Source organism: Curcuma longa, chromosome 8, assembly GCF_044706935.1.
Source record: "Curcuma longa cultivar G26 ecotype Majalengka, Jawa Barat chromosome 8, ITB_CL_G26_1.1, whole genome shotgun sequence".
Lineage (NCBI taxonomy): Eukaryota > Viridiplantae > Streptophyta > Magnoliopsida > Zingiberales > Zingiberaceae > Curcuma > Curcuma longa.
The window spans coordinates 5500912-5520289 of NC_133868.1; the positions used below are offsets into that span (position 1 = coordinate 5500912).

A 19378-nucleotide genomic window follows, 5' to 3' on the forward strand; every position below is an offset into this window, starting at 1 on the left:
TTTTTAGAATTAAGTGTACCTTTTGAGAAATATAAAAATATGGTGTGCCTTTTGAAAATTTTGGAACAAAGTGTATCACGTGGTTAAAAAAATCATTTGAAATTAAATACGCCTTTTGACAAAAACAAAACATGCATCTTTATGAAATTGCAGAATTTCGCCCTATCGTAAAATGCCAGTTAAATATCTACCAATCAATCAACAAGACAACAACGAAAAGACATCTTTATCCTAAAACAAAAGAAATAAATACATGAACCGTAAGGTCATACCGAAGTCTTAGTCGATGCGTCGCCTTCCAATTTTGTTAGTCAGTCAATTCAATTTGTGTCCTAAGTGCCCAATTGGATTCGATCAAGTATGGGTGGCTTCTCTTGTTTCACACTTGTAATTATGATGATTTTCCTTGTTCCAACTCAATTATATAACAATGTATTTATGGATCTGTTTAATTAAGTTCATCTAACATGCTATGGTTTAACTATTTGACGAGTCGATTGCTCGAATTAGTGGATATTGATATAATGATAACTCTTTTGTTAAGTTTTTGTTATGTTGGCTATCAAGTTAAGTCGTGTTCTCACATGTGATGATTTATTATTATTATTATTATTATTTGTTGTTGTTGATTAATTGATTGGTAGATGTTCAATTGGTAACTTGTGTCTCCAAGAGCTTGTGCCTTGATCGAGAGATGCAGTCGATACTCAATGTCATATTCACTTAGTTCAGTTATCTATTTGATGAGTCATTTGATAGAGTAGAGTATAAGTAAGCACAACAATCAAGTGAAATAGAAATTAAAGATGTAGACATCGAGCTGCCAAAGTTAGCCTTATAGTTAGTTTTTCAAGATCAATATAATAAAGCTCAAGTCCTTTAAATACATAACTTATGTAATACATAGGATATTACTCTCCCTTCTCTTGTCGGACTAACACGACACTATTCGCTAACAATTATCTATGATATTGCCAAATACACTAATAGCTCCTTGCTGGAATGGGGTTTGGCCAAAATTAGCAGCCTAGGCTTTGTCACAATTCTCGTCCCATTGAAACCAATCGGCTCTTCTGAAAATCTTGAAGAAAATGATACTTCTATCAGTCGAACGGGAAATTAATGAAGCCTGATAAGGTTGAGATTCACCCGATCAATCTCTTCATCTCGAGAAGATTATATGGGGACTGCATCTTTTGAATAGCCTTGATCTTTTTCAGGTTATCTTCCACACCCTACGTGGTCACCATATATCCGACAAATCATTCTTTCCTTACCCCACAAGTGCATTTCTCTTGGTTAAGCTTCATTTGGTACTTTCATAGAGCGGTGAAAGTCTCCTCTAAGTTGGGCACCAAGTCAACAAGGATTTGATAAGGATATCATCGACATACACCTAAACGTTATGCCCCAATTGCTCAGCAAAGACTTGATTCATGAGTCTTTGATATATTGCTCCGACATTCTTCAATCTGAATGAGATAATGACATAACAAAAGGTGTCGTCCGTAGTGATGAAACTGACCTTACTCTCATTAACTATGGCCAAGGGGATTTGATGATACCCTTAGTAAGCTTCCATCATTGATATGAACTGGTGGCATGCGGTGCAGTCTACTAACTAGTCAATACGCTACAAGGGATAATAATCCTTGGGACAAGCTTTGTTCAAATCCTAGAAGTCCACATATGCGCCATTCCCCGAATGGTTTAAGTACCAATACCATATTGAATAACCAACTTGGGTATTGTATCTCCCGCACATGCTCGACTTCTAGTAGTTTTTGCACTTCCTTGCATATGGTCTTATCCTTTTTCAAGGCCAAAATGATGCATCTTTTATTTAATCGGGCAGGCATCCGCCCTAATATGCAAATAATGCTCCATTACTCTTGGATGGACTCCTATCAAGTATTTTGGAGACCAAGCAAAGATATCTTGATTCCTAGTCAAACAGCCGATCAAGGACTCTCTTTCTCAGGTAAGAGACGTTTGGAAATGTGATTTGTTCCAGACAAGAAGGAACCACTCGGACTACTTTAGTTTCCTAGTCAACTACAAAGGAGGGTTCTCTCTCATGCATGGCGTATACTTCATCCATACACTATTCTTGTTAATCTGATCTTGCCATGCCTCTCATTCTCTTCTAGTCAGCTCGGATCATCTCCACATAGCATTTCTGGGCAACTTGTTGATCTCCCCTAACTTTCCCAATTTCGTTCCTCATAAGAAATTTGATCTTCTGATGATAAGAGGAGATCACTACCTATAAAGCGTTAAGTGGTGGTCGTCCCAATATGATGTTCTAGGACGAAGGAGCGTCCACTACAATGAAAGTGGCTAGAATAGTCCTTCGTTTAGGCTATACCCCAAGGATAGTGGTAGCTTAATTTGGCTAAGCAGCCGAACTGTGTGTCTAGAGAACCCAAACACGAACAGAAGAGTATTAACATCTTGTAAGTCTTCTATGGTTATGCCTATATGATCTACAACCTCCGAGAAAAAAATATTAATCGAGCTACCTGCATCAATAAAAACTAGAGCAACATTAAAGTTAATAATTGTAGCTAAATTACAAAGGCGTCGTTATGAGGGGTGAGGATGCCTTTCAAATCTCCTGAACCCATATTCCAATATAGGTTCTAACTTAGCAGTTGGCATGGTGATGGCCATACATTCTACTTGACTATGTCTCTTCCAAGCTTGGTGGGAGGCATGGTCAATGGCTCCTTCGAAAATCATATTGATGACTCCTCGGACAGGTGGATTATCCGTAGGTCGGTGCTCCTTGTTATTGTCCATCTACCGAGTTGTTTTGTCAAGGTTGAGCTGGTCTTGGTACGCCCGAGCGACCTTGCCTTGGAAGGTATCGAGGAGATGGTCATTGTTGATACGAGATGGGAGTTGTAAGTAAGGTCCTCACCTAATGGTGGAAGGTCGTGACTCACTCCAGCTCGTTGTCCAACCTATGGCAAACATTGGTGTTGTACCCAGGTTCCTGATGAAAGCATAATAAGTAGGAGTTGTTAATGGCCCTGTTCGAAATCCAATGGCCTTTTAAGAGATGATGCTCGTCACAAATTTGCATCGCTCTCTCTTTAGAAACCCATAGAGGAGCGGGTATGATTCATAGTGAGACTGAGCAGGTTGTTGAAGGAGTCAGGGTTCCAAACATTGCTATAGGACCTCAGTTGGGCGAGCTCCTCTAGACTATTGTCGAGCTCTCTGAGTCTCCTCTATATTAATGTATTTCTCAGCTCGGGCGAGAAGCTCATCGTAATCCCTCGAGGGTTTCTTTGACAAAGAGCAGAAGAAGTCTCCTTCTTGTAGCCCTTGGGCAAAAGAACTTGTTAGAATCTTAGGCATGACCGATAGTATCTCCAACACAGCTATAGTGAACCGTTGTATGTATTGAGTTTTGCTTGAAATTAAAGAAGTTGAGAGGGATAGGCAAATACCTCTCAAAATTGGAGAAGTGACGCAAAAACAACGTGACGAAATTATCTACGGCTGAATGAACCTCAACGTGTTGAACCATTGCTGAGCTGGTCTGATTAGTATGGTGAGGAAAACTCGATATTTGATCCCTTTTGAATACTGGTACAGTAAGGTTGCATTTTCAAAATGGCACAAGTGATCCTCCAGATCAATAGTGTCATTATACTCATTGATATGAGGTGATCGGAAGTGCCTAGGCAGCTCTTCTTTCAGAATATTTTAAAAGAATGACATTTGCCACACGACTACCCTTCTAGTGAGTAGCGACTTGGTTGGCTCATGATTGATTGGTCATTTATCCAAATGATAGGTCGAAGTGGCTCCTCTTCAAACTATGCACAACTACAGCCATTTCCCCGATCAGAGCCCCCTCCTCTTTAGTGGCAACCATGCGTGAGAGCTGCTTCCACAAAATCGGATCTCTAGTTGTCTCACTGATTGCCGACAGAGATGGCCAATATTGTTCAACTAATTCCTCCGATTGATGTTCCATCATAGTTCTCCTTGTACTAACCATCGTAGCTTTTTGTATCGATTTCTCACAAACGATATCAATTTGATAATGTTCTTCACCCACTCAAGCTCATCCGCTGCTTCCTTTGGAGCTACGATAGCATCTGTTCTCCAATTGGTTAGCTCCCAGGGTCATGCGAGTCAAGCAGGGGCAGATCCAGGCGAGGGCTGAAGCCCTCGCCAGGATCCAAGCGAGTGCTGCCTTCTCCTTCTCCGACACTGGATGGTGCGGCGACGTCAAGCAGAGGAGGTCGTGAGCGGGCTGTGCAGAGGAGATGTGGCTAGGATTTTCTCACCACATCCCTCTTTAAAGGCTCCGCCGTTCCGATTTCTTCACCGATGGAACCCGGCGCGGTGGACGGGACGCGAGTCTTGCGGGCGGAGAGGCGAGCGGCGGACGCGGTCTGCGCGCGAGGAAGGAAAAAGTCAGGAATCCCGGGTTGTGTGGCGTGGGTCGGGCCGGAAAGAAAAGAGAGAAATCCGGTTCACTTGAACCGGGTTCGGGCTCATTACTGTAGCAATCATCTTTGCTTTTGGTTCGCTTGGTTCGGTGACCAAACGACTTCCGATTTGACCCAAACTAATTTTGTTTGATTCGTCTTCGCAAGACGAATCTTTCTATCTATTCCGTTTTATTAGAATTTTCTTCCTTCATGGATTAAATTATGTTGATTTAATATGGTTCAAACTGGTCCACTAATAAAAATATGTTAATACAAATAATAAATGGGCTTCACAGCCCATTCTTGAACAATACATTTGCTTGCATTATATTTTCTTAGTAATAAGATTAATGTGATGCACACTAGCTCGTTATTTTGAGGGACAACAGATTAGCTCCTGGTTTATGTATTGCTTATGAATCTAGTATGCTTGGATGGGAGCCCACCCGGTTATCACCTCCATCGTGGCTACGGATCTGGAGTAAACAGCTGGATCATCAATTTAGAGATGAATTACAAAATCTGGAGATTGACTTTGATTTCTGAAGATGCTTCAGTTAAATGCACACTTTCTATTATCTCAGTCGTATGCTCCGGGTTTCTCTTGTTTTCTTGGTGAAAGATATTGATATGTTTTTGGCTTGTTAATGCAATTGCAAAAAATCAAAGCAGAGATAAGAGAAATATCTAACAATCCCCAAGGTTTGCTCTTGGAGGCTATTCACTCTGCTGGTTATTCTGGTGCATTGGCAAATCCTTTTATGGCTACAGAATCTGCAATAAATAGGCTAAATAGTGCTATTTTAGAGGAGTTTGTTACAGTAAGTATTGAGTAACTTATGTTCTAAAATTTAAAATTTCTAAAATCTGTGATTGAATTGAAATTTGCAAAATTTTGATAGTGAAGCTGAACTTTGTATGTTATTATAGCAAATGTTCATACAAATTTACTACTATACAAAATCTGTTCAAGATACTATGTATATGGATAAACACCTGTTTTAACAGGTGGAAATCATTTTAGTATGAAGTATGGACATAGTAAATTGATCTCCATTAGATAGTTATATCCTGTTATAGATTGCCATCATTACCAACAGGGGCGGATCCAGGATTTCATATTTGGGGGGGGGGGGGGGGGGGGGGGGGGGGTCATATTTGAGGTGTATAAATCTATGGCTTGTGCAATAGGATGACAAATTAACATGGATGTGTGTTGTGTGCATATGTTATAGATTTATAGGTGAAAAATTCTAAAGCGCCATTTAATTTGGAAGCAGGGCAAAGAAGACCATGTAATAAACTAATAATAATTAATAACTATTTTTTCCCTCTCACCGAGGAGGAATATTAATATATAGTACTTAAAACTCAAAAATAGTTTTTTGAGAGGTGTACGTATACTACGTTGATATTATCATCAATAACGCTTAACAGCTCTTTATAAATAAGTTGATGCAATTGTTCAATAATTTTAAATAATCAGATAAATTTAAAATATAATTAACGGAGATAATATTTGGACATGTCGATGAATTAACTTATTTATATAGTACGTATATATATATCATCTAATTTTAAATTTTTAGGGAGTTTATTAGTATTTGTAAAATTATATTTAGAATGCAATCTAATTTAATTATTTTATGTAAATTCCATTACAATTTATTAGCGACTTCATAAACCGAGCAAAAGACAAATAATACATTGATTCTAGGAAAAAGAATCAGTCGTTGAGTTCTTACACTCGTTACCAGCAACGGCCTAGATCTTATAGGGACCTGGACGACGCTTCGGACCGGGATGAAAGGGACTCCGAACCGAGCTGATAACTCGAGAACGAACCGGAACCAGCTTCGTCGGAACTGGAGAAGAGTCCCGCGAGCCGTTGGGGCACAATCTCGGGCGACAACTTCGCTGCTTCGCCCTCCTCCACTGCCGCCCTCCACCGCTGGTAGAAGAACCCCCTATACGCCGGGAGCACCATCCCCCTCACTGCCTCCCTCACCTCCTCTCTCATCCCAGCGTCCACCACCACCCACCCCGCCTGCGCAGCGCACGCCGCCTCCACCGCCTCCACGAATGCCCACATCTGCACCTGCGCCACTCCGGCGCCGACCTCCACTGCCGGAACCTCCGCTGCTACCTTCCCCCATGACACCCTTTCGTAATTCGCTGCATGCTGCCTCGCTTTCGCGGCGTGCCGCGCCACCCACTCCTCGCCTAATAAACCCCTCAGCCGGCAGCGGCGGATCGTGTTCACGATGTACTGGAGGTTGTTCGCCAGGAAGAGGTATGATTGTCTTGCGTTCCGATACGCCGCCGCCTTGCCGTCGAGCTTGCAAAGGAGCACCAGAATCAACCACGCCAACCGACCGGTGATCCCCGATCGATTACCGTCGGAGGAGGAGGATGAGGAGGAGGAAGAAAACAAGGAGAAGGACGCAAGCGTTGATGTCCCTGTTTTCTCCGCCGCCGTCGCCGATACAGAGTCCGAGGCATCGAAAAAGAAATTCGGATGGAGACCAGATTTTTGAAATGGGAACTCCGCGTAGATCTCGACGAGGGTGAAATTGTGGTCGGCGAGCTTATGTAATCCATCACGCGATGAGTGAGCAGGTGAATCCCGCCACCCGGAACGATCACCCAGGGGTCTCCGTGGGCTGGGGGGCCATGGCCCCCCCGGGTCCCTTACTACATCCGCCACTGATTACCAAGCCAAACATGGGTGATACTGATAGTCTTTTAAGATTTCACATACCAATCTTTCAACCTCATGGATTTCTTTGACCTTTTACCCTTTATTTTTTTACCTCTTATGGAAATTATATATACCTCGTCTACCCCCAGTTTACTGGGGAGATTCTGTCCGTTTTGAGATTAGGAGAGGATGAGAGGTAGTTGGTTGAGTGATCTGCATTTTGAGTGATATGTATTTCTAAATTTTTGAATGAGGATTTTTACCTCCCGCATATTTATATATTTACGTTTAAAAAAAATATTGATTTCTCTATACTGTAGTGGATATAGTTTTATGATTTTAGAGTGTTTTGAAATGGTTATTATATTGTAAAAAAATTAGCCCTCGTCAAATATTATTTCTAGATCCGCCCCTGGAGTCAAGGCAAGTCGTCAGTTGAGGGTCGGCGTTGTTAGTGTGACCTCTCCGACAATCAAGTCGACATTAGATCGAGATGTGAAGCTCGTGTGCATGCGTGCACGAGAGAGCAAAAGAGCTCAAAGAAGAAGCATAGCCTTCGCATGAAGAAAAAAAATCATACATTCATTTACTTTTATAGAGTCTTATATAACCACGAAAGGTAGAAGGTTCACATAGGCTACATGAGCCCTAGGCAAACCATGTAGCTGACCACACGAGCGAAGCGTTGCTCACCGACCAACCACACACACAGAGTAACACGTTATAAGGGCGACAGTCATTGGACCATACCTCTAACACTATCAAATTGTTATCCAGATGTCACCCTCAGGATGGGCAACATCATTAGGGGTCGATCTCGCGTCAAAAAATATCGAAGAATGAGATCAAAGAGAACCTGCTCGATAAGGATTCTTCGTGATTCAAAAACCATTCTTCGTAGAAGAGGATGAGGCTTACTGGAGCCTATAGATACAGAAGACATCGACCAACATACAGGACTACGATGGGCCAACAACCCAACAACAAATTTAGAAAAGGATTTAAGAGATTACATTAGATATCAATTTGACTAACACATTAACCACTTGAAAAGTAAGTGATAAAAAAATTTATGAGATTTCGTTGGCTAGCATGAAAGGTATAACGTGCCAACTCCACTTGCTGGCTGTGTTTTGGAATCATCAAATGGGTTTGGGTGGCTGGCATAGACTGACATTTAAGAAGACAAGTTTGAACAAATTTAGTTCTCCAAAACTTGTAATATGCATCAGTAACCAACTATCTTCTTCTCACTATTTCTCATGCACAATAACAACGTGATGACGATTCAGCAACAAGATAAAAACATCGATATCAGCTACCACTACACAAGCACATGAAGCCCTAGGTCTAGCACGAGTTAGTCTGGTAGGCCGATCTCAATAGGGGGAAAGAGCTTGCAGTTGTTTCAGAAAAACTACAAGGCATAACATTGGCATCGTCGCTGTCACAAGTTCATTCGGCTTGTAGACAGTAAAGCTGGCGAATGTTCCCAGACGCTGCAAAAGGATTCGGTCAAGTTAGGGAACTTTGTTTAAAATCACTTGCATTGTCAAAAGTAAAATTCACAGGAAGTGTGGCAGTATTGAATGCCTCACTGCATAATGCTGAAATACAAGGTGTATGATGCCCACAGTAGAGAAAGACCAAATTTTCAAGACTAAGCCCTGTGATGAAGTCTAAAGGTACGTTGTCATAGTTCTCACCCGCACTCTCCCTCTCCTTTATTCTTCCTTCCATTGCTTGTCACGACCCTCTTAGTTATGTACCTCACCCAACTAACTTGTCATACCAACTATTAGCCTAACTCAAAGTTAATAAGTCAATAGTCACTCCCTCAACTAAGTTTTATATATTAGCTCACAGGTTATCATATGAGATTAATCTGAGGTGTCATAGCATCAATGTTTTAAGAACCAGACTGCTATTGATTCAGTGAGCTAGATTTGGACATGATGTGGCTCAAGATACGGAACCAGATTGGCAAAGAACCAGCAAGACCAGGTACAACTGGGCTCAACATGAATTGGTGTAAGTTAAATAGGTTAGGTGAACACAAGTAAACTGATGCCTAGATGGGTTCTAAGACAGGTTTTGGTTTCTATTTTAAAAACATTGTCAAGATGCATAAAGTAAATACACTAAACCATAGTTCTGCAGTTGCTGAAAGGATATTCTGATGATGCTTGTGCATGGAGTTTTATCAGGCTGGATAAAGTGGGAAGTTAGAAAGTACCATATAACCAGTCTTTAAAATGTGCATGAAGGGCAGATGCTAGTTCTCGCTTCCGGGTTTCATCAACTGGTGCATCTCTGATGGCTTGTTGAACATCAAGTAAGTTCGTATGCTAGAGAAACCATACAACCAAGGATTGAGAATAGGAAAAAGTAGTATAAGTGAAACATAGCCACTGTACAAATGAGCATAAGAGAAGTTACCTTCTTCTTCTGGGATGCTCTGTAGGTTTCAGGCAAGGGAAATGGGTTGTACTTTGTACATTCTGGTGATTCAGCTCCAAACCAGTTAGGAATCTGAAGAAAACCATATTCTAATTTCTTAGCCAAGTCAAAGGAATGTGCAAACTTGTCTATAAGTCTTTTAAATCCAAAGCTATAGCTCACAATTATAGCCAATGAAATTTAATTGCATAACACAGGATGCTAATTTCAAGAACTAGACCCAAAACAGAAATTACGTTGGCATACCAAAAAATTAGTAAATTGATCAGGGTCAATGCATATGGCTGGCTCAGCTTGAATGTCAGAAACTCCAGCAGGATGAGATAAAGGATCATGAGGATCGACCATCCCCAGCACCAAGGGTTGGTCCCATTTATTGACACTAGAATCGATGCCAGCTTGAGCTAGGTGCTGTTCCAGTTGTGAATAATAGGTATTAAATGGCGCCACCTGAAATGAAGACAGTAAAAGAAAAAAAATAGCAGCACACTATGCATTAGCCTACTACTATGGATGACAAATATGAAGTTGCTAGATGCAAAGAGAAAATAAGCGACAAGATCAATATTTTAGCAAATAGGTTGTTACTCATGTCACAATGGTAACAATCTGGTAAAACTAATTTATACTGAATGAATAAGGAGTTCTTACCCCAGTCTGCTTAACACAAAAGAATGCTTCATTCAGTTATTATTATTTGTAAGAGCATTGCCACTGAAAAAACTACTCTTTGAGAAATATTTTGAAAGGGGAAATTCCCTAAGATTATTTTGACAGGATTAGAAGTGCCTTATGGAGACTAACACACGAATTCAAACTTAATTGGAGCAAATGATTAGCAACACTAACTACTAAGTGGGACCTGGTTCTGTCAGGGACAGAGAATGGGATTAGTCTGTTCTTGGGAAAAGATGTGGGTTCTATATGCCCATGTATGAAAGAAGAACAGAATGATTAGCCAATATTAGAGCTTTGAATGCAAGATTACAGATTCATTTCTAAATTTTCAGCAAATGAGTAGTTAAGGTTCAAGCTAAGTTTAAACTGCTAAGTGGTCAATGAGGAAACATGAAACTAAGATTTCTAACTTTCCCACTACAGATAATAAATCTCGATCTTTCCACTGAGCACAAAGTCAATATATACCTTTGGTCATGATTCCATAAAACCATTGTCAAGTTGTAGGTTTCCAACAGATTAGACCCAGAAACAATGTGAACTGTAATGTCCAAACAAAATAGTTTGTACTGATACAAGTTTATCAAATTACTTGTAATGCCTTTAGAACAATCAAAAATCTGAACCTAGTGTCATAATCAGAAAACTTTACCAGGATGCATAAAGTCTGCTGACAAAAATAATACTTCAGAATACCAGACACAACATACTATATCAACAATAAAATTGAATGATTACGTAGTATGGATACATCACCTCCATCAATAGCTTGTAGTGTTTAATTATCCCTACCCATTTAAGTCCTTTTCTAGTTATTCAAGAGGTGCTTCCTTGAGAGAGAGAAAACAAAATCAAGCAAAAGAAGCATACTTGTAACTTGTGATTATCGCCAACAAGAAGGGGTTGTTGATTGACTCCCAAGTAAAATACACACTCACGACAGTTTGCAATACACATGCGTTTCGCAGCTGCAATGATCTGTACCCTTTCGCAGTGCTCCACTTTAACAGCCTAAGACAAACAACAAAAAGCGGCAACTGTGAAAAAAATGAACATGAAAACCACATATATTAAAAATTTACAAACCAAAAGCAAATAGCATATACATCAGTAGTAAGACATTACATAAAACAAAACAGATCTTAACAATTGTTGATCCTTATAAATAGAATTCCAAATTAGCTCCAAAACTACTATTTTTGAGAAATAAAGGCCAAGGAAGTAAATTAATATGAAATCAGAAGGCATATCGTGTAATAGAAAAAGATAGGAAATTCCATAGCTGCTCCAAGAATCATGTGGTGTCTACATAGCCATTAAGTGTTCCACTGTTCCGTATGATCGAACTCCAAATAAAAGAACAAGTGGGAATATGAAACAGATATCTAAATTTTTTGCTTTCAATTTACCAAGTATTATAGTATCTACATTTTAAAAATGGATGCTTGTCTGGAGACCTTCCATTTAATCAAATTAAAACTTATCTATCTATAAAGTTCCTAACTTCTGAAAGAGTATTTCAAAGACGATGTCAAATTGAATATAAGGATAAAATTTATCAAAGGAAGCATAGATGAGATTTAAATAAATATTAGGATTAATACTATAAAAAGTCACCTTCTACAAAATATTTGGAAATACCTACTTTGTGGAAAATCTTCTAGAGCTCTAATGCTGCATATGCTACATGCTATAAACTGAGAAGTGATAACCATAATGGTATTGGAAATTCAGGATAGGCATACAACATACCTTGCCAACAGCTCCAAGAAGGATAGTTGCATCCGAACATCCATAAACTGTAGCAAGCCTCAGAGGTGCCAAGATATAAATCACTGAATCATGGCAATTTAACACCTGCAGTGTAACAATTACATTCTTAGATAGGACCTAGTAAATATGATTCCAAAGCATTAAAGCCAGAATGTACTAGAGGTACAATTGTGCTGGCACTTCAACCATAATAACATATAAGAAGCAGTGTAATGGTTTTAGAAGTTGAAAATTTTGAGATTCTCAACAAAGGAAAGAAGTTCTCAGGATATCATTATCCATAACAAATGAAGAAAAAAATTATTGGAAAAAATCAGAAGCAGTGCATTTAGTAAAATGCCCACAAAATTGTTATTAATTAGACCACAGCCATACAGAAGCAAACAAGTATTCATGATATACAAAGAAGCAAAACAAACCAGAAGGCAATTAGCTTGCTCACTAAAACTTTACACCTTCAGTTCATTGTAGCAAAAGGTGGAATCTGCCACCCTAACGGCCCCACACAGTCGGCCCCACAACCATCTGTGAAAAGGTAAATCGAGAAGCTGTAGTTGGCCACTGTGGGAGAGGACATTTTCAAGGCTTCGTCGAGATTCAACCCTTGCCCATTGTAGCAATATCTGTCCTGCAATAGCCAACTCAACCCTACCCTGGGGGCTTTACACCTTCAGTTCATGTTGGTGACGAATGTAAACTTCACTAGTGTAATAAAGTTAAAATTGAAACAGATATGATTAATATGTTGTCTTATCTTTTTACATGCTCTGGTAGATAGAAATGAAATTGAAACTTAAATCCATAAAAAAACTGAGTCGAATTCTCAACCATCCTACACCCTATAGTCAAGTCTGTTATAAGCAAATATACATATATTTTTCAAATCCATAATCAAATATGTATCCACTAAACAAAAGGAGGATACAGAAACACTTTCCAGTCTCCACTATCTTTTTGCTTTTAATCTAATGCAATAGTTGACTACTACCTGCCTGACACCTGATAGGGATTGGTTTGTCAAGCCATTCTCTAAGGTCTAGGTTGATCTTGAAATCTGATAAGAAATAAAAGATTAAAAGTGCAGGCCTTGCCTTTATAGAATTTCCTTTCATATCACCTGGCTGCTTGACAACAGAAGCTTTTGATATACCTTCCACAAAAGTTACATTTAGGGAGTATGCTGAATTAGCAGGAACAGCGACCCCAGAAGGAGAGCTACTGCTTTGGGTCTTTGAATGACTTGCACAGGCATCTGTCATATACACGTCAACATCTGCAGGATTTTGCATGCCATTTTCTTTTGTTACTACCTTCTCAGCATTGTGATCCAGTGAAGCAATTATGTTTTGAACAACCCATTCATGGACTTGGGCAGCAGGAACAGGAACAGCTGGCATGTCTGGATCTGAATTAGCAAAAAAAGGAGCTGCTTGGGTCAAAGAAATTCCTTCAGAAAAATGGAGGAGGAAACCAAGGTGCTCAAATCTTTCCATTGTCAAAACCTGTTAGCCAATTTTTCCAAAAAAAAATGTTGTAACTTAAAAACTAGAAAAAATATTACAACTGCAATATTGAAAGAACTTAATCATTTGCATAAGATGATAGGGGGATATACGAAAATCCCAAGAAAAAGATGCAAATGTTTGACCAGTTCATGGTGAGCAAATGTAAGTATTAGTCTTTATATTTCCACCTACATCTGAAGAGTGTCAAAAAAAAAAAACAAATAAAAGCATTGGTCAAAGCGAAGCTGTCACTAGTTTAGGATTCTGCAAATAAGTAAATGAACATGTAATCTACTGGCATCAAACAGGTTCAGCACTACCCAGATTAAGAATTCTTTATCATTTCAGATTCCACCCCTTATACAAATTTGGATAAAGATGATTTATTCTGCTTCATATGAAGAATAATCAAATAACATTCTAACGACAGTAAGCAGAACGTTTTTGTCCAAAAAATTAATTCAATAGTAGATGAAATAATAAGAAAATGAAACACAACTGAAAGTGAGGATAACGTTTATGGGAGAATGCATTTGACAGAAAAGGGAGGGTCGATCGCAGAAACTTTTTAGGATATTTGAGTGAAACAAACCAGAGATTCGTCGCCATCTCCTTCAACAGTCTCCGCCAAAAGAGCAAGTATATTGCCCATATGCTTCTGTATGTATGACAACTGATGAGCTTCTTCATCTGCTTGTGAAGGAAACCTGCGACTATTACTTCGTACAAGCTGCAATGTGAGGAAAGCGAAAGCTCATTTTCATTAAAACCGGAAGAAATAAAGCAGCCTTTTATCCAAATACTGAATGATGGAAAGACCAGGGATTCAAGACTAGTCGCCAACCTGAAGCGGCGAGAGGGCCGACAGGTAGCCGTCGAAGGCCGAGGTGGAGGGCCAGACATCAGCGACGGCAGCCGAGTCTTTGTGAGGACGGGGGACAAGCCGCTTGTAGGACTGGATGTAGAGGAAGAGGACGAGGTCAAGGACGTCGGCGGTGCCATCCGGAGCCGGATCGGAGGGGAGAACGGAGGCGAGGGTGTCCAAGGCGAGACCAGCGTGTTCGAGAGAGATCTGGAGGGATTCTGCGAGGGCGGGCGCATCGACACGGTGTGGAGAAGGGACGGGTCTCCGGAGGAGCTTGTCGGCGAGCGGCGCGAGGGTTAGGGTTCCGTCGGAGAAGATGAGCTTGGGGATCGGGAGGAGACCGTGCTCGAAGGGCTCACGACGAGGGCGGAGGAGTGGCTGGGGCCCACCGCTGTCGCCGCCGTCCGTCGCGATCGAGGGCTCTACCTTGTCGTCGACCATCGCGGCCGCTAATTGGAGTGGAGCTAGCGAAGAGAAAGAGAACTACTTAAAGCGACGACACTAGTCACGAATCGCGTCTCGAAGAAGAAGAGGATTACTTAGCGTGTCGCCGATTCAGATATCGGTACCGGTTCCAATACGAGATTAGCTGTCGCTGTCAGATCACGATGGAGATTCATGAACCTTTCTATTGATTTTAAGCTTCCCGTTTTATCACTGAAGTTGGATCTCTTACCCGTTTAAATTCCGTGTTGGTGACTTAGACAATACAGATGATCGTCAACTTATGTTATAAGTCGTTGGACTGTTATTTGTTTGAAACGTGAGGCTTTAAGCTGTTGGTTAATACTTTATTATGACCGTCATTAACGCAAAGCCATTGTTGAATGATGCGAAAATACTTGCAAAAGGAGATGAAACGAATGAGATAGTACATAATAATTATAAAATTAAATAAAACTATAATAACAATCAATCAATTGATATACTAATTAAAATTTTCTGTTATATTATTATTTATATTTAAATAAATTTTTATCATTAATAATTAAATCTTATGTATATTTGTTATAATCTCAACATAATCTAACAGAGATATATATTAATTACATAAATATATTCATATTTATCAAAATTTTAGAGGCTATACAAAGAATTTAGCAAATAAAAGTGGAATTTTCTATAATGAATTTTAGTATCAAACATATTGTTGATTCACTGAATTTTTACACAAGGCTCTATAAAGAGTAGTTTACAAAGGAGAATGAATTGTATAAGCCAATTGAGCATACTGTTCATCCATCTTGTTCAGTAGTTGATTTTCAACAAGAAATCAATCAGATTGTTACACAAATATCCATTTTGAGAATAATAATAATAAGTGTAAAAGATTGGGAAATGGACAGGAAGCAAAGGAAAAATGTTATAGGAAAGAAGGAAAAACACTAACCATAAAGAATTGGAAAGCAACAGAATCTATAGAATCTATGAAGATGAGCAACAGGTGGCTTTGGTACCGGCAGGTTCTTGCCCTGGGACTACTATTTGAGTTCCTTTCAATAGGTTTGAGTTCCCGGTTGATTCAGGTTCGTCATTAGCAGCAAGAGATTTTTTGCTCACAATACGGTAAATTTCAGTGAGCGCGGTCACGAATGCACTCTCAACATTGGTAGTTTCGAGTGCAGATGTCTCCATGAAGAAGAGGTTCTCATTCTGGGCGAACTCCTTTGCATCGTCAATTGACACTGCACGAAGGCTTCCGAGATCTGACTTGTTTCCAATGAGCATTATCACAATGTTTCGGTCAGCATGCCCTCGTAGTTCATCAAGCCATCTGGCCATGTGATCAAACGATTGGCGTTTAGTTATGTCATAGACAAGCATGGCTCCCACTGCACCTCTGTAGTATGCACTTGTTACTGCTCGATACCTGTTGAGAATTAAAGGCAGTATTCTCACTGTTAGTGTCTGAGATAAGGTAGATTATTTGATGATCAAGTGAGGTAATATATGATAAAGCATACTCTTAATTGACACATCTTAATATATGACAACAAGATTTTATAACTGTGTATTGATTAGGATACCGCACTGAAATTCAACCTATAAAAAGTCAGTTTATCTAATTTTGGGTTTTAAAAGTAAATTAGATTGTTGAAATTTAGTTATATATGGCACAAACATCCAAAATTCTAACAAGAAGAGGAATTGGTTTAAGAGGCAAAGCAAATAGCTTTATCTGAAATTGCACCCTAAACAAGATGGAGTTCAACTGTTATGAGATTTGATGATCAAGATAGGTAACATATGTTAAAACATATCCTCAATCCACGTACTTCAAAAAAATGCCACCTAAAACTGATTTTGGGATAAAATAGTAAATTATATTATTGGAAATTTAGTTATTGGACATAGAACAAGCATCCAAAGTTCTAACAAGAAGTGGAATTGGTTTAAAAAGGCGAAGAAATTAGCTTTATCTGGAATTTTCCCTAATATATTGGGCTTAAGATGGATCTTTGACTAAATAATTTGGGTGACTTTGACATTCAACGAACTAGATAACCCAACTATATAAAAGTGCATATAGCAAAAGCAAATCCAAACTCTTACCCTAAAAGTCAGTTTTCAGAATATAAATGATAGTCTTAGACTGAGGCAATAGGGAAAATAATTTAAGGAAAGCCTTATATGGACCAAATATTCTCAGAGTAAAATTTGTCAAGCATGAGATCATTAGGAATTTGATGCAAGAGTTATGCTGAATTTCCACAAGTATTTCTGGCTCAAGCAAGTCCATTTCATTGATTAAATTTACAGAAACTGAAATTCCTCTATCAACATGAAATGCAAGAAATTTGCAATCAACAAAATGAAAGGCTTAGTATGTTGAATTGGATAGATTTTTTTCATTATAATAGTTCATAAATCTTTTGTTTTTCTAGATTATAATATATCTACAGGAAGGTTTGAGTTAACTCATCAATGCAATCCACACAAATGAATGGTGACTTGTATGCAAGATCATCCACACCAAAACAGAAGTTAACTGATATTATTCCGTGATTTCAACGGCTAATTTTGCAAATAACGATTGCTCACTACAAAAACAATAGATAATCAAAAGCACTTACATTTTCCACCCTTTCTAATACAAGGTAAACCAAAGAGACCATATGACAAATTTTGCAATTGACTTGGTAAGGGAGTTTCTTTTGGTGGACACTATGAGCTTCATTACTTGGTGTCATTATGATCATTGCCACATCATTAAGTATTTTTAATTTTCTAAGGAAACCATCTAAAGCACGTGCTGGATAACATGCCCTTTCCAAGTTACTTCTCTAGAATCTTCTGATGTAGAATAATATATTTGACTAATGGATAAACTCACTTTCATAATTGAAGGTGCATGCTATGCAATAACATTTGTGAAAAATAGTCACCTTGGAATCAACCACGTAGTTGAGTGACATAACTAGTTCAAGAATGAAGAACTACAGTCTATAACGAGTGAAATGTACAGTGAGCAAAGCTAAAACAACCAATATGTAGTCTACTTGAGTTACTATAGATATTGTGGTTACGTTACCAAATTAACACTAGAAGCCAACAATGCAGAAGAATTTTCAGCAAATACCACCACAATAAGTTTGTCTGAAGAAATGTCTAGGTGAATAATAAGCATTATAGGAAAGGCACAAGAATTCTCGATCAATGAATGTACAGGTATAGCAAAAACACTTATCTTACCATAAAGATCAACGAAGTAAGAGTAGGGAGGGATGTATCACTGCCCACATTCTTAGTGGAGCAACTAGAAATTTAGCATATTGTGTAAAAGTAGAAGGGCGTGCAACATTATAGGTTAGTTCCTAGTGTTGTGACCTTTTTGTGTCATAGATAATGGTTATGCAAGCGTATTGAGGCTTTCCTTCCCACATTGTAATGTAGATTGACTTTCTAATCTATCATCCTGATCACGGTGATAAAGAGGCAGTTAATGCATTAGATATTGAGTAGTTCATACCAAACCACAGTCAAGTAGCCTAATCAGAGTGAAAAAAAAAAAGCAGATAACTAACTGAAAGATAAATGACGAAATATTCTGAAGCATCAAGCATTCCTGCTTCCTCGAGACTCGGACAACACTATAACAGAATTTTTCATACAACATCCAAACTAGATTAACCATCTTGTTCATATTATGATTGGAAAAGATATCAATCACACCGTGAAAAAGATTCTTTTTGTTTTTGGTTGTTGAATTTTTATTTGATTGTTGATCAGGCAAATCAATCCAAAATGAAATAACAGGGAAAACCAGGGCACGAAAAGGGAAAACATCGGCGAAAAAGAGAACCTTTCTTGGCCGGCGGTGTCCCAGATCTGTGCCTTGATGGTCTTTTGGTCGATGGTGAGAGTGCGGGTCTGGAACTCGACGCCGATGGTAGCCTTGGAATCGACGCTGAACTCGTTGCGAGCGAACCGGGCGAGAAGCTGCGACTTCCCCACGGCCGAGTCCCCGATCAGCACCACCTTGAAGACGTAGTCGATCTTCTGGTTGAACTCGCCGTAGTTGTTCCGACTGCCCGACGACATCCTCCCTCCGCCTCTCCCTCGACCGATCACGAAAAATCGATCGGTCAATCGAACAATCAATCCAGGACGAAATATCACCCCGACGAGCACGATCGCCACCGTCACCAACCACGAAGGAGAAGAAGAGGAGGTTCGACCGATCGATCGATCTATGGAGACGAAGAAACGCGGCGCCAAAGACACCAGGACATGGAATTAATAAGAAGATTAAGTTTTGAAGATAATCGAATTTTAAATGTACATAAATTATTCGATAAATAAATTAAAAAGAAAGTCATCTACCTTCCTAATTTAGCGAAATAAAAAACCTAAATTATTATATAAAAAAATAGTCATGCACCTTCATCAATCTTGATAAAGTTCAACATCAATCCAACTTCAAAATTCTCTATCTCAAATC

At 39.2% G+C, this 19378-nt stretch overlaps 3 protein-coding genes across 4 annotated transcripts; all 3 read right to left on the reverse strand.

Annotated features, from left to right (window-relative positions):
• Positions 1-6225: 6225 nt before the first annotated feature.
• LOC141833896 (exocyst complex component EXO70H1-like) lies at positions 6226-8098 on the reverse strand. The gene is made up of 2 exons (XM_074721401.1): positions 8074-8098; positions 6226-7160 (listed from the first exon to the last, which is right to left on the reverse strand). Exons 1-2 carry the CDS (start codon positions 8096-8098, stop codon positions 6226-6228), a joined length of 960 nt encoding a protein of 319 aa, XP_074577502.1.
• Positions 8099-8345: 247 nt separating this feature from the next.
• LOC141833444 (uncharacterized) lies at positions 8346-14884 on the reverse strand. Of its 2 annotated transcripts, none has more exons than XM_074720892.1 (9): positions 14416-14884; positions 14164-14301; positions 13158-13568; positions 12046-12150; positions 11164-11304; positions 9862-10026; positions 9595-9687; positions 9392-9503; positions 8346-8654 (listed from the first exon to the last, which is right to left on the reverse strand). In XM_074720892.1, exons 1-9 carry the CDS (start codon positions 14875-14877, stop codon positions 8611-8613), a joined length of 1671 nt encoding a protein of 556 aa, XP_074576993.1. In that variant the 5' UTR covers positions 14878-14884; the 3' UTR covers positions 8346-8610. The 2 variants fall into 2 exon arrangements, with proteins under 2 accessions (XP_074576993.1, XP_074576992.1); XM_074720891.1 differs by having other exon boundaries at positions 9862-10065.
• An 807-nt stretch (positions 14885-15691) lies between these two features.
• On the reverse strand, positions 15692-19140 carry LOC141832833 (ras-related protein RGP1-like). Its single transcript, XM_074720206.1, has 2 exons — positions 18740-19140; positions 15692-16306 (listed from the first exon to the last, which is right to left on the reverse strand). The coding sequence occupies exons 1-2, from the start codon at positions 18976-18978 to the stop codon at positions 15862-15864; spliced, it is 684 nt and encodes a 227-aa protein (XP_074576307.1). The 5' UTR covers positions 18979-19140; the 3' UTR covers positions 15692-15861.
• Between the last annotated feature and the right edge of the window lie 238 nt (positions 19141-19378).

What these genes read in the sequence shown, in the direction of transcription:
- LOC141833896 (XM_074721401.1), bottom strand. Translation starts at nt 8,098, where the DNA reads ATGTCTTCTGTATCTATAGGCTCCA. An exon ending in TTCTGTATCTATAGGCTCCA is followed by an intron (nt 7,161 to 8,073) that starts GTAAGCCTCATC and finishes CTTGGTAATCAG; the next exon opens with TGGCGGATGTAGTAAGGGAC.
- LOC141833444 (XM_074720891.1), bottom strand. Translation starts at nt 14,877, where the DNA reads ATGGTCGACGACAAGGTAGAGCCCTCGATCGCGACGGACGGCGGCGAC. An exon ending in GAGATGGCGACGAATCTCTG is followed by an intron (nt 13,569 to 14,163) that starts GTTTGTTTCACT and finishes ATTGGCTAACAG; the next exon opens with GTTTTGACAATGGAAAGATT. An exon ending in TTTTAAAGACTGGTTATATG is followed by an intron (nt 8,655 to 9,391) that starts GTACTTTCTAAC and finishes ATCCTTTTGCAG; the next exon opens with CGTCTGGGAACATTCGCCAG.
- LOC141832833 (XM_074720206.1), bottom strand. Translation starts at nt 18,978, where the DNA reads ATGTCGTCGGGCAGTCGGAACAACTACGGCGAGTTCAACCAGAAGATC. An exon ending in GACACCGCCGGCCAAGAAAG is followed by an intron (nt 16,307 to 18,739) that starts GTTCTCTTTTTC and finishes AATTCTCAACAG; the next exon opens with GTATCGAGCAGTAACAAGTG.